Genomic DNA, 13,838 nt, shown 5'->3' on the forward strand with positions numbered 1-13,838 from the left:
GCCGGTTATTGTAGACGACGCTTAAGATAAAACAAAGTTTTTATTTTAATAAACGTGACGAGTTAATATGGAATACGCTAAAGCTTGTGCGCTATCTACGTTTACACTTGCGTCTTTGCCGTAAGCTGTTACGTTGCTTTGTGCTCTGACCCTTAAGCGTCGTCTACAATAACCGGCGTAAGCGTGGAGTAAGAAGTAAGAGTAGGAGTAACGTTTTTGGCGTAAGCTGTTTACGCCGACTCAATCTACAATACGGTGAAGTAGGTGTAGGCATGCGTGAAAAGGCGTAAGAGTAAGAGTAGGCGTAAAAAATAAAAATAATTCATTTCGCTTACGCCCTTACTCCAGCTCCATTAAACCGGAAGTAGCTCTCTAAAGGCTGGTCTACAATACATGGAGTAAGCTGGAGTAAGCTGGAGTAAGGAGTAGGAGTAAGGAAATAAATCCATTTTATTTCTTACTCCTACTCCTTACTCCAGCTTACTCCATGTATTGTAGACCAGCCTTTACGCCTACTCTTACTTCTTACTCCACGCTTACGCCGGTTATTGTAGACGACGCTTTATGCGTTGAAGCGATAACCACAGAACATATACATACAATGATTAGCTGTGCTAGGCTGCATCGGAACGGAAGTTTAATGAAAAATGGCGGAGCCAATCACAATCGGGAAACGATATTGGCGTAACTCTACGTATAGGAATTCTCAAGCCCGTATCAGACTACGGATTGAGATTGAGATTAGATTGAAATTTGACCAATTAGAATAAAAGTTGCTAAACTTGAGATTAGTAAACTTTACTGTGATTGGTCAAATTTCAATCTAATCCCAATCTCAATCCGTATCTGATATGGGCTTAACGGAGTTGAACCAACTTCAACTTTCTGCGGCTGCGACAAGCGTGTCGCGTGAGATCAGCCAATCGTAGTACGTTGGCGCTAAAAGTGATTTGCCTGGGCGTTGATAGCAGCTAGCTGGTCCATAGTGAGTTTTCTTATTAATGTTTTGTAGTAATGTAAACAACGTAGAAAATGGAAGCTGAGGACCATCTTATTGTCAGCGCAGACAAGGAGATAATAGCCTTTGTCCGCGCAAACTCCCTGTCGCGGCAGAAGCGCATTAAAATTAATAAAAAGGACAAGGGTGCCATCAATCAAGCGTTTTCGCTTAGCAAACGGCAATGTAAAGACAGTAAATTTAAAAATTGGGAACCAAGCCGTGGAAAGATTAATAATCGCCGGGCGTCCATTGTGGCTGCGATCGATTTGACGGTATCGCGAATCCTTGCGGCTATTGTAGACACTCGTTCAGCGACCCTCTTACGACATGCGACAAACTTTCCTGCGACATTATTACACGCGACATGCGACACAGCCTGGTCCTACCATTGTAGACGAGGCTTTAGGTTACCCTTTACGGAAGATGACAAGTCACCCCGAGTGGAGAAGCGTGCACATGTTGCGCCTTCTCCGTCTCTCTTTCTCTTTCCCCGCGTACGTGTTTGATGTCGATCAAAACGTCCTCGTGTTTACTCATCAGCGGATTTTCTCTCTCTCTCTCTCTCTTTCTCAAGGAGTCGAAATTAGAATTTCATCAGGGGGAAAAAAGAGAGACGCGTCCCTCGATAATACAATACCACCGGAAAGGTGTACGTCTTCAGCCTCGTTCACGAGGGCTCGATTTCCGCGCTTTAGCGCGCGCCGCCTTTCGTCGGCGCGGCCGCGGTCCCCCGTCCGTCGCGCTTGTGTAACCGCAATTATAATATTCATACGTGAGTCACGGAACATTGGGAGCCGCGAAGGGGGGAAGGAAAAAAAGTATCGAACGCAGCCATGGTCGTCGATTTGCAAATCTAACATGGTTGCGCGCCGCGCGATCGTGCATGCACCCGCGGTAATGACCGGACCGCTCTCGCGCCCGTTTCCCCGTCCCCGATCCTCGGCCTCGCGGGTAGAAACCGCTCGCGGGATCGACGACGGGGCGCCCCGCGTGAGGGCGGGCTCGAACGGCTCCCCGCTCGCGTTCGCGAGGACGAATCGGCGATAGACATAATTGCATTTGCGCCATGTTACGACGCGTCCGCCGCGCGAAAGACGAAGAGAGAGAGAGAGAGAGAGAGGAAAAAAAAGGAAAACGCCGAGTTATGGATCCGCGTTTCACGCATACACGCGCGCCGCGCCGTTGTCGTTGTGTGCGGGGCACGCAGGTGGACACGCAACGCACACACACACATATACACGCGCGCGCGCGCACGTTGCTCCAGCCGGCGTCTAACCTCCACCGTCGCGCGCGGCAGGCGGCCCGGCGACGAAGACGGAGGTTCGCGAGTGAACGGACCTCGCGACCGGATCCCACGTCCTTCGCCGGAATCGTGACGCCGCGCGCCGGTGGAAATTAAGCGCGCGCGCGCGAGCGTTGTACGTGTGTACGTGAGAGCGCGCGCGCGCGGCGCGTACGCGCGCTCGTATGTCAAATGTACGTAGCGTACGTATGGCCCTATTAAAGAAAATGGCGGATGTACAATCGCGATGTGAGGCGCTCGCGGAACGTTGATCGGTTCTGAAAATTGCGTGCGCGAGTTCCCTTTCCGGCGTCCTCGCCGTCGCCGCCGCCGCCGCCACTGTGCGTGGATCTCACGTCGCCTCTCTCTCTCTCTCTCACCTCTACACGTCGGTAGCACCTTCTCGAGGTTCTCGCCCGCGCTCTCCGCCGTGTGTACATTATTAAGGATACGCCGCGCGTCGCGTCGCGTCGCGAGGCGCGATTGATTCGCCCGTCGCCGCGTGTGTGCCTTTGGTGAGCCGTGGTGTGTCCGTTCGGCGATAAATCGGAGCGCGGGTACGAATTGGATTTGTTCGAGCCTCGCCTCGACTTATCCGGTTAATCCGTGTCTCGGATTGTTATTCGGAGACTCGGCCGGGCGGCCGCGGCGGATACAGGCTGTTTCGGATCGTTGTTCGTAAGGTATATATGGGAGAATGCAGGGTGCAGAGAGTGAACTCCTCGATCTCGGTTCAGCTTACCCTTTATCTGTTTCTCGGGAGTTGGAAAAAGATGAAGACTTAAAGTTAAACGGGGATTGAAATTAGTCCCCATTGGTAGAAGTGGGCATTAGAGAAGAACTCGCTTGAAAAGGACCGAAACCCATGGTCGAAACGTAGCGAGTCCTAAACGTTAAAATTGCCAGATACGGTCAACCAAATTTGACGTTTATTTATTGCCGGCGACCCTGAGGATTATTCCTGTTAGTTTATTAGAGAGGAAGTCGGTTTCTTTGCGAGACAGCGGTATTAGTTATTAAGATAGAGAGAGAGAGAGGCGTTGCTGATGTGAAAATAAATGTGTTTCTAGGAGAGGATGACATGGAGGAGACTGGAGGGCAGGTATCGAACGTTGGCCAGCAAGTAGATGGGTCATCTGACGCTGAGGAATCTCAAAGACTAGTAAGTTACACATTTGCAGCACTGTTAACAGGTTTATTAACATCACTTGAAATTTGTAGCCGCAAACGTCGCTGTTTTTTGTTTCCCTGATCGTATCTCGATAACGACCTGAATACTTTAGCACTCGAGTCTGCAGAAGCTCAAGACATGAACGTTCTTCTTTGTAGGAGGAAGATGACGATTACGAGCCAGAAGAGCGAAAGAAGAAGAAGGGAAAGAAACGGAAAGCGCGCAGCGAGGACAAAAAGGGGAAGAAAAAGAAGAAAAAGAAAAAATCTGATTCCGGAGATGTAAGGAAAACTCGCTGCTGCGCGTTTGCGCGAGACGCAACGCCGTCCCCGTGCAATTCCGGTTGGGGCGAATACGTTTCGCGCGACTACAACGTTTCACGTGAAATTTCAGGAGAGCGATTTCGGTGGCGGTGAAGCGGGCGACGCGGCTGGCGAGGACAGCGACTATGCGGTCAACAAGAAGAGCAGGAAATCGTCGTCCAGAAAGTCCTCCAGCCACAACACGCCGACCACTCAGAGTCAGGAGCCCACTACGGGCATGCCCACGATCGAAGAAGTGTGCAATACATTTGGCTTGACGGACGTACAAATTGAATATTCGGACGCCGATTTCCAGAACTTGACGACGTACAAGCTGTTTCAGCAGCACGTCAGACCGCTCTTGGCGAAAGAGAATCCGAAAGTGCGTACATTTTCACGCGTGCATTTATGTCGGTTAACGGCAGCTTATCGACCAACGCTGCGACTTGCTCGAATAATAACCTCTGCTTTCAAATAATTAGGTGCCAATGTCGAAACTTATGATGCTGGTGGCAGCCAAGTGGCGCGACTTCTCGGAATTAAATCCGCATACGCAACCAGACGCGGACGTCTCGTCCACGAATGTGGACGATGACAGTAGGAACGCTAGGACAAATCGGAGTGGTGCTATGCAAGAAGCCGAGGATGAGGAGGAGGATGATGAGGACAGCGACAGGAAGAGAAAATCTCGAGGCTCGAGGGCGAAGAAGGGGAAGAAGGCGTCGAAAGTACCGACGCTTAAGATTAAGCTTGGCAAACGTAAACGAGGCAGTTCGGTACGTGATCCGTCTCGAATATTTTAATCGGTTCCCGCGTGGACTTAACTTCTAAATCGATTATCAAATTGTTTAGGACGAAGAAGCGGAAGGTAGTGCCGCCGGTTCCGCGGCGGATTCGGACATGGAGTTCGAGCAGATGCTGGCCGACGCCGAGGAGACTCCCAATGCTGAGGGTAACAAGGGCAATGTTGAAGAGAGCGGGGTGGAGCCGCCGGCTGAACCGCCAGTTCGAAGAAAGGCGAAAACTAAAATCGGCAACAAGACCAAGAAAAAGAAGAAGACAAAAACGACCTCCAAGTTCCCGGATGGAGAGGAAGGTCTCCAGGTAGAGTTAAGCAGCATCTGCTTATGCGTTCATTGTTGTTTTAAGCGTGCCTGCGATCATGGACTGTCACATAATTATTCTCATACTAAAAGGCTTGAAGATTTATTTATAATTTGCTAGTCGACGCATGTCTAATCATTATGCTTGTTAATATTATCACAGCTGCGAATCCTTTTTATAATTTCCATTTAAACAATTTACATACAAATCTATCCGATACATAGGATTACCTTGACAATCGGTTGATAGTTAACAGAATAAATTTCTACATTTAATTAAGAAGGAACATGCGCGCTTCTGATATGTGCGAAATATAAGAGCCGATGGTGAAAGTGTACGTGCAAGTGAGGATAGTCTAGAGAACTTTAAGAACGCATATGCTACGTTGTCTGACTCTGCCTTAAAATAACTATAAACGTCTCTCCCTTTTTGCAACGTTTAAAGCGGCATAATTATTTTATGCGGCGTGCAACTTAATTATCATGTCTTAGTTTCCTTTAACATTTACATACATTGTGGTATATTTTCCATCATCATTACTTTACGCATCACTTTATCTTTATCAAAATAGAATAATTGTTTTCCGGCATTCTCTGTTGCTCTCTATAGACTGACCATCAGGATTACTGCGAAGTGTGTCAACAAGGTGGCGAGATCATATTGTGCGACACTTGTCCCAGAGCGTACCATTTGGTGTGCTTAGAGCCCGAAATGGAGGAGACACCCGAAGGGAAATGGAGTTGTGCTCATTGCGAAGGAGAAGGTATTGCAGGTACCCATGTCCGTCCCATGCCAAGCCTGACTTTCCTCGTCCTTTTCTAAAACGTGTTTCCGCTTATCGTTTAGCGTGCGACAACTACAGTTGTGTTTGTATTGTCAGGTGCAGCGGAGGATGACGATGAGCATATGGAGTTCTGCAGGGTGTGCAAGGATGGCGGAGAGTTATTATGCTGCGACAGTTGTACAAGCGCGTATCACACGCATTGTCTGAATCCTCCTCTATCAGAGATTCCTGATGGCGATTGGAAGTGCCCTAGATGCTCTTGCCCGCCATTGAGAGGAAGAGGTAATTTAGGAATGCACGTAAATACGTGTAGTTCATTCTAATAATTGTATTTCTTCTTTTAGTTGCAAAGATACTAACCTGGAGATGGAAAGAGTGCTCAGATACTCCGTCGGAAGAGCCTTCCACGAGTAAGGCTGCACCTAAGCAAAGGAAAATGCGTGAATTCTTTGTCAAGTGGGCGGATATGTCTTACTGGCATTGCGGTTGGATAACAGAACTGCAGCTTGACGTTTTTCATCCTCTTATGTACAGGTATAGAAACTCTTTCTCAGCAACGCACTACTCGCATAGATTTACCTATATGTATTGTACGTGGTATTTGATTTTTGTTTGATTTGATTGCAGGAATTATTACCGTAAATATGACATGGATGAACCACCGAAGTTGGAGGAGCCATTGGATGAAAGTGATACTCGTGTGAAGCGTTTGAAGGAGCAAGACGGTGCCACCAACAGGGACGAGTACAATTTGGAGGAACGTTTCTATCGTTATGGTGTGCGTCCGGAGTGGCTGGTGGTTCACAGGGTGATCAATCATCGATTGCAAAGAGATGGCAGGGCCACGTATCTCGTCAAGTGGAGAGAACTCGGTTACGATCAAGCGACATGGGAGGACGAACACGCGGATATCCCTGGTTTGAAACAGGCTATAGAGTATTACTTAGATCTCAGAGCTGCAAACTGTTGTGACGTTAGCTCGTCGCGTAAAGGGAAGAAAGGTGAGATAGATGCTTGATTCAGTTTCGTTACTCGCGCAAGGTACTTTGTGCCTCTAAAAGAAATGGAATGTAATTCAGGTAAAGGTAAGAAATCGAAGACACGCGAATTGATTGACGACGAGGAGAGGACTCCGAAACGATACACGCCACCGCCGGATAAACCTACGACGGATCTCAAAAAGAAATACGAGAGACAGCCGGAGTATTTGGATCAAACCGGAATGCAATTGCACCATTATCAGTTAGAGGTAAGTTTTGAATAGACTAAAATTCTATTTCCTCTACATTTAGATTTGCGTTACATTTCTACAATCTCTTAATTTACAGGGTTTAAATTGGTTGAGATATTCGTGGGGCCAAGGCATCGATACAATTTTGGCCGACGAGATGGGTCTGGGAAAAACCATTCAGACTATAACATTCTTATATTCCTTGTATAAAGAAGGCCACTGCAAAGGGCCCTTTTTGGTCTCCGTTCCCTTGTCTACCATCATCAATTGGGAACGTGAATTCGAGACTTGGGCACCTGACTTCTACTGTGTTACTTATGTGGGTTAGTATCATCCTTCTTTTTTATGAAAATGCGTGTGTTCAAGAAGATTTATATTAATATTCTGCTTTTATTTTAGGTGACAAAGACAGCCGTATTGTGATTCGTGAAAACGAATTGTCATTCGAAGAGGGTGCCGTGCGTAGCGGACGCGCCTCCAAAATTCGGTCGTCCTTGATTAAGTTTAACGTCTTACTTACAAGCTATGAACTTATCTCGATAGATTCGGCATGTTTAGGCTCCATCGATTGGGCCGTTTTAGTCGTAGACGAAGCTCACAGATTGAAGTCTAATCAATCGAAATTCTTTAGATTATTAGCCTCTTACAATATTGCGTATAAACTTTTGCTAACTGGTACTCCGTTACAAAATAATTTGGAGGAACTGTTCCACTTATTGAATTTCTTGTGTCGCGACAAGTTCAACGATCTAGCAGCGTTCCAAAACGAATTTGCGGATATCTCGAAGGAGGAGCAAGTTAAAAAGCTGCACGAGATGCTTGGTCCACATATGTTGAGGAGATTGAAAGCTGATGTATTGAAGGTAATTCAGTAGATTATGTTATTACAATATGTGCAATTTTACAGTCCAAACCACTTGATACTGTTTTAGTAAGATTTTGTATGTCTTCAGATATACATACTTTTTTAGTTAGCATGTTATATTGGTATTATAACAAGTATATTTCTTTGTAGAACATGCCTAGCAAGTCTGAATTTATTGTACGTGTCGAATTGTCACCAATGCAGAAGAAATATTACAAATACATATTAACGAGGAACTTTGAGGCTCTCAATCCGAAAGGAGGTGGTCAGCAAGTGTCATTATTAAACATAATGATGGATCTCAAGAAATGCTGCAATCATCCGTACTTGTTCCCCGCTGCATCGCAAGAAGCACCAACTGGACCAAACGGAAGTTACGAGACGTCAGCTTTAATTAAAGCAGCAGGCAAATTGGTCCTGTTGAGTAAAATGCTCAAGAAACTGCGGGACGACGGACATCGAGTTCTTATATTTTCTCAAATGACCAAGATGTTAGATATCCTCGAGGATTACTTGGAGGGTGAGGGATACAAGTATGAAAGAATAGACGGTAATATAACGGGTGCGCAGCGTCAAGAAGCCATCGATAGATTTAACGCTCCTGGCAAGTATTTTGTGAGATTATGTTTTTCCTGTTTTTATGTAACTGGAAATTCTCAGAATAAACTAGACCGATTTTTATCCCTGATTTCTATTATATAATTATAATAAAACACACGAGGGAAAAGTTCTTTATCTATTTCTTAATTAAAATTTTGCAGGTGCCCAACAGTTTGTTTTCTTGCTTTCTACGCGTGCTGGTGGTTTAGGTATTAACTTGGCAACGGCAGATACTGTGATTATTTACGATTCCGATTGGAATCCGCACAACGATATCCAAGCGTTTAGTAGAGCTCATAGAATAGGTCAGGCCAACAAAGTTATGATCTATCGATTCGTCACACGTAATTCCGTGGAAGAAAGGGTAACGCAAGTAGCTAAGCGCAAAATGATGCTCACTCATTTGGTTGTGCGACCAGGCATGGGTGGCAAAGGCGCCAACTTCAGTAAACAGGAGCTTGATGATATTTTACGTTTCGGTAATTTTCATACATTAATACAATTAGTGAGCTAATATTGAAACCGTCTGAATGGAAATTATTACTGCCAAACCATTTTTTCTAATAATTACTCATCTTGGTATAATTAGAGTAAGTTTAACGCGACAATTTTTATTCAGGTACGGAGGAATTATTCAAGGAAGAGGAGGGTAAGGAAGACGAAGCTATACATTACGACGACAAAGCCGTCGCCGAATTACTGGACAGAAGTAAGGAGGGTATTGAGCAGAAGGAGAATTGGGCTAACGAGTACTTAAGTTCCTTCAAGGTCGCCTCGTACGTAACAAAGGAAGGTGAAACGGAAGAAGAAGCCGATACGGAGATAATTAAGCAAGAAGCGGAGAATACAGATCCGGCATATTGGATCAAGCTGCTTAGACATCATTACGAGCAACAGCAGGAAGATATCGCTAGAACACTTGGGAAAGGTTCGTTTACATTGATATATGCGAAGACACATGTTAAAGTAGTGTATTCGCAATTCTATTAACACACTAAATCATATACGTACTTTCATGCACATCTAATTCATTGCAGGTAAACGAGTACGAAAACAAGTTAATTACACGGATGGAGGTGTGACCGGTGACCAAGGCGCAAGAGATGATCAGCCATGGCAGGAGAATTTGTCAGACTATAATAGCGACTTCAGCGCGCCCAGTGACGACGACAAGGAGGACGATGATTTCGACGAGAAGGGTGATGGGGACTTGCTCTCTCGCAGAAGTAGAAGACGACTGGAGAGACGCGACGAAAAGGATAGACCTCTGCCACCTCTACTTGCCAGAGTAAATGGAAATATCGAGGTTGGTTTTTCAGAAAACTGTGCAAACATATATGTATACATTTTGTACAAATTTTCAAATATCGAACTAGGAAATGGGACCCAGTAAAATATTACAAGAAAATAATTTTCACAGGTTCTAGGTTTTAATGCTAGACAACGGAAAGCATTCCTCAATGCAATTATGCGTTACGGGATGCCACCTCAAGACGCTTTCAATTCTCAGTGGTAAGCCATTTTATAAAATTATTACAATATATACATATATCACTGTTTATTTCCATCATGTATTGTATGCATTTTTTAATTCAATTATTTAGGTTGGTGCGCGATCTGCGTGGCAAGTCCGAGAAGAATTTCAAAGCCTATGTTTCTCTTTTCATGCGACATCTCTGCGAACCAGGTGCTGACAATGCAGAAACATTCGCCGATGGTGTTCCGCGAGAAGGTCTCAGTCGGCAGCATGTATTAACGAGAATCGGCGTCATGTCTTTGATTAGAAAGAAGGTAATGGTCATTAAAAAAAAAGATATATATGTCGAGTTCTACTTCTTCACTCGGGTGTTACTAACCACGACAAGAAATATTAGAGAAATACAAGATACACATGGTATTACAGGTGCAGGAATTCGAACACATCAACGGCTATTATTCGATGCCGGAAATGATACGCAAACCAGTAGAGCCCGTCAAAGTTGGAGAGACAGTTGGAGAGGTAGCGACTGGTACTAGTAGCACCAGTGCTACCCCAGCCACTTCGAATGCTCCAAGCCCAAGCCCTGCTGCCACGCCAACTCCGACTTCTACCTCTGGTACAGGCAACGAGACTAACAAAGCGAATTCTGATTCATCCGAAGTTAAGGAATGTAAGGATGAAGCAAAGGATAAAGAGGTTGGTATATTGGATACTTCTATAACCACATCTACCATGAAAATGTTGTTCATTTGCGTAACGTAAAGATGCGAATTTTAAGATATTATTTCTCATAAACATATCACAACAAATTATCGTTTATCTTAGACTGGTGATGCGAAGGACATAAAGGAAGAGCCAAAGAGTTCTAAAGAGGAAGAGGAAGTGAGTTCCGAGAAAGATAAGGAGAAGGAGGACTTGAAGAAGGAAGAAAAAGATGCTGAAACGGAGACTGCGGACAAGGAGAAGGACAAATCTGACGTAAAAGACGAGAAACCTGTAGTGAAACACGATGATAAAGTGGAGACCAGCGAGAATAAGAAAACTGAACCAGAAGAGGATGTTGTTATCGTTAAAGATGACGAAGAAGAAGTGGAGAAGCGAGAGGTACGTGCTGGTGTAAAATTGTAAAAGACTGCATCTTGTCAGCTTAATTCACACTGTTCTCTATTCTAGGAAAAGGATAACAAAGAGAAGGATGTCAAGGAGTGTGACACAGAAGTGATGAAGCCTAAGCGTAAATTTATGTTTAACATAGCCGACGGTGGTTTTACGGAATTGCATACGCTTTGGCTGAATGAAGAAAAGGCCGCAGTACCGGGCCGCGAGTATGATATCTGGCATCGTCGACACGATTACTGGCTCTTGGCCGGTATTGTCACGCATGGTTATGGACGCTGGCAAGATATCCAAAATGATATTCGGTAGTAGATGCTTTCCTTAACAAATAGTTCTTGATAATAACATTATTACCTTAGAACTGCAAGACATTTAGTCCTGTAACTCTAAAGCACAAAATGAAAGTTTTAATCACAGTTTCAAAGTCATAATGTGACGACGCTAATTATTCAAATCTCCTTTCGTTTCTACTCACACTAAGTTGTGCTTATTACAGGTTTGCAATTATCAACGAGCCGTTCAAAATGGACATGGGAAAAGGCAACTTTTTGGAGATAAAGAATAAATTCTTGGCAAGGCGCTTTAAACTCTTAGAACAAGCTTTGGTAATCGAAGAACAGTTGAGGCGGGCTGCCTACTTGAATCTCACGCAGGATCCTAATCATCCCGCCATGAGTCTTAACGCGCGATTCGCCGAGGTTGAATGTCTTGCTGAGTCTCATCAACATCTTAGCAAGGAGAGTCTTGCTGGTAACAAACCAGCGAACGCGGTGTTGCATAAGGTTGATTCAATTAAATTCATTACATTAAAATGTTTTTAAATACGCAAACAGGTTAACAATCTAAATGTTTCTTACAGGTGTTAAATCAACTGGAAGAGTTGTTGTCTGATATGAAATCAGATGTGAGTCGTTTGCCAGCAACTTTGGCTCGCATCCCACCAGTCGCTCAGAGACTCCAGATGTCGGAGAGGTCAATATTGAGTCGTCTGGCAGCCACGGCACCCGGTGGTACTAGTTCTCAGACTGGACAGGCTGCGTTATTGGCACAGCAGTTTCCAGCCGGATTCTCCGGAGGACAATTACCAGCCTCCTTCGCGGGCGCTGTTAATTTTGGGAACTTTAGACCGCAATACTCAGTTCCGGGGCAACCACCGCAAGGTTTCACAGGTCCGTGATAAAACAATAATAATAAAGAAAAAGAGATGGTCACAGCCTGTAATAGCATCGTTAATTATTCCATTACAATCTTTGACATGATCTTCGTGTAACGGGATATTGTTTTTTTTTTACAGCCTGAATGTTAAGTGTTGGAACACAGTGGCTCAAACAAGAACTCAAAATAGCGCAAATTGAACTGTCTCGTGAGAATCGTTTGCGCTGTAACATTATTTTTCGTAAATTACAGTTTTTAGCTGAATTTTTCTAGAAAAGGGGTACGAAGAAGTTTCCAGGTGAAAACGTAATATTTTACAAATCAAGTTGCATTACTTCTGTATTTATTACGTGTACATTCGGCATCTAGATTCAAGATTTCACATTCTCTGTATTTATACATGCGTTCTTTATAGGAAACGACATAGATTATTTTCTTAAGTTCATTTTTTAAGGATTTGATTTACATCCTTTTTAGCTCTTAATGTATTGCACGTAGTGAAAAACAAGTACATTATTTACTTAAGTCTATTTAAGACCTTTTAGTTTATAATATCAAGTTTCTCCATGTCGTCACTTAAGGTGCTTTAATACAAACAATCTATCACTTGTAATTTATTCACGAAATTTGCGACAATAGGTTACGCGCGAGCGATGAACTTTTAGAACATCTACGATACTTTAAGGCCTGTGGTTCATTTTGAATTGAATACGTTCGCTATGGTGGACAACGGCAATCACTTTGTGCGTCAAAGACTGACAGTCGGATGAGGTAGTTGAGCAACTTTTGCTGCATAATGCACTTATATTGTAATGCATGGGTTGTAGAATTCCGGTATGATGCGGAATTTCTTTTAATAGCCCCATTGTTTTTATTTAATCATTATATTGAAGAAATATTTCGCGTAACCTTTCGACAAGAAAGAAAAAATTAATAAGGTGATCTAAGATGAATTTTTGTTACTTTCTCTTGATTTTGAATGCATTTTTTATTATTTAGGAAAGAACAAGTCATTTTTCTACTGAGAGAGAGGGGGGAGAGAGAAAGAGAGAAGTTTCTTTTGTACGAGGATAAGAGACAATGCATTTTAACATTCGAAAACAAATATAGAAGTTATCATTATTCTATGTGCGCACATATAACATCGGTATCTCTGTACATATATGATCATATTTATAAAAATAAAATCACTCGATAATTCCAATTCACGTATAGTAGACTTGTAAATTATGAGACACGATTCGCTATAATGCCCCATGCATTACCATAAAGTGAACTAAATGCACTCACAAGATTTTGATGAACTTATAGTAAGCGTATGCGTATTGTTCAGTCTTTTCTACCCGTTTTGAAAAACAGAATCAGCTTAATTTTCCGTTAACGAACTCGCCAAATCACTGCTTTTGGCAGGTCTGAGTTTTCAAAATCAGTTTAGAATTTAGCTATGAAAATTGAAAAACGATTTGAGGAAAAGCGGAGATGGAGTGAATGGAATATTATTAAAAAGAAGAAAAAAAAGAATCGTTTGTGTATGTATTAGATTACTGGAATAAATTAATAATAATTAGAATGGGAGTGTATGTTTTCATCCTCAAGCATGATATGTGTAACAGTACTGTTTTAATGTTGTTAAATACATTGCAACAATTTGAAAAATAGGCATTTTCAATATATATAAAAATGCGAAAGTGCAGCGTTGTTTAAGTTTTTTATACGTAATTTTTTTCAATTCTCGATTTTCGCGATTT

The 13,838-nt window shown here is 43.4% G+C and overlaps 1 protein-coding gene across 7 annotated transcripts in view; it reads left to right on the forward strand.

Annotated features, from left to right (window-relative positions):
• The window catches only part of LOC105563120 (chromodomain-helicase-DNA-binding protein Mi-2 homolog), a 14,841-nt gene extending 2,542 nt beyond the window's left edge, over positions 1 to 12,299 (forward strand). The window contains exons 1-25 of one of the 7 annotated variants that reach the window (XM_012014443.1): positions 2,442 to 2,476; positions 3,353 to 3,444; positions 3,612 to 3,734; positions 3,847 to 4,137; positions 4,238 to 4,531; positions 4,608 to 4,859; positions 5,469 to 5,631; positions 5,740 to 5,925; positions 5,988 to 6,177; positions 6,271 to 6,644; positions 6,723 to 6,892; positions 6,972 to 7,197; positions 7,274 to 7,737; positions 7,890 to 8,343; positions 8,501 to 8,818; positions 8,959 to 9,267; positions 9,377 to 9,645; positions 9,760 to 9,851; positions 9,944 to 10,130; positions 10,243 to 10,515; positions 10,645 to 10,923; positions 10,993 to 11,240; positions 11,432 to 11,717; positions 11,795 to 12,104; positions 12,230 to 12,299. In XM_012014443.1, the coding sequence (XP_011869833.1) occupies positions 3,364 to 3,444; positions 3,612 to 3,734; positions 3,847 to 4,137; positions 4,238 to 4,531; positions 4,608 to 4,859; positions 5,469 to 5,631; positions 5,740 to 5,925; positions 5,988 to 6,177; positions 6,271 to 6,644; positions 6,723 to 6,892; positions 6,972 to 7,197; positions 7,274 to 7,737; positions 7,890 to 8,343; positions 8,501 to 8,818; positions 8,959 to 9,267; positions 9,377 to 9,645; positions 9,760 to 9,851; positions 9,944 to 10,130; positions 10,243 to 10,515; positions 10,645 to 10,923; positions 10,993 to 11,240; positions 11,432 to 11,717; positions 11,795 to 12,104; positions 12,230 to 12,234 (5,844 nt within the window). In that variant the 5' untranslated portion in view covers positions 2,442 to 2,476; positions 3,353 to 3,363 and the 3' untranslated portion in view covers positions 12,235 to 12,299. The other 6 variants (XM_012014442.1, XM_012014436.1, XM_012014437.1 and 3 more) reach the window with 6 other exon arrangements.
• Positions 12,300 to 13,838: the final 1,539 nt, after the last annotated feature.

The sequence above is a fragment of the Vollenhovia emeryi genome, unplaced genomic scaffold, assembly GCF_000949405.1.
Source record: "Vollenhovia emeryi isolate VEMERY1.0 unplaced genomic scaffold, V.emery_V1.0 DF939180.1, whole genome shotgun sequence".
Taxonomy (NCBI): Eukaryota; Metazoa; Arthropoda; class Insecta; order Hymenoptera; family Formicidae; genus Vollenhovia; species Vollenhovia emeryi.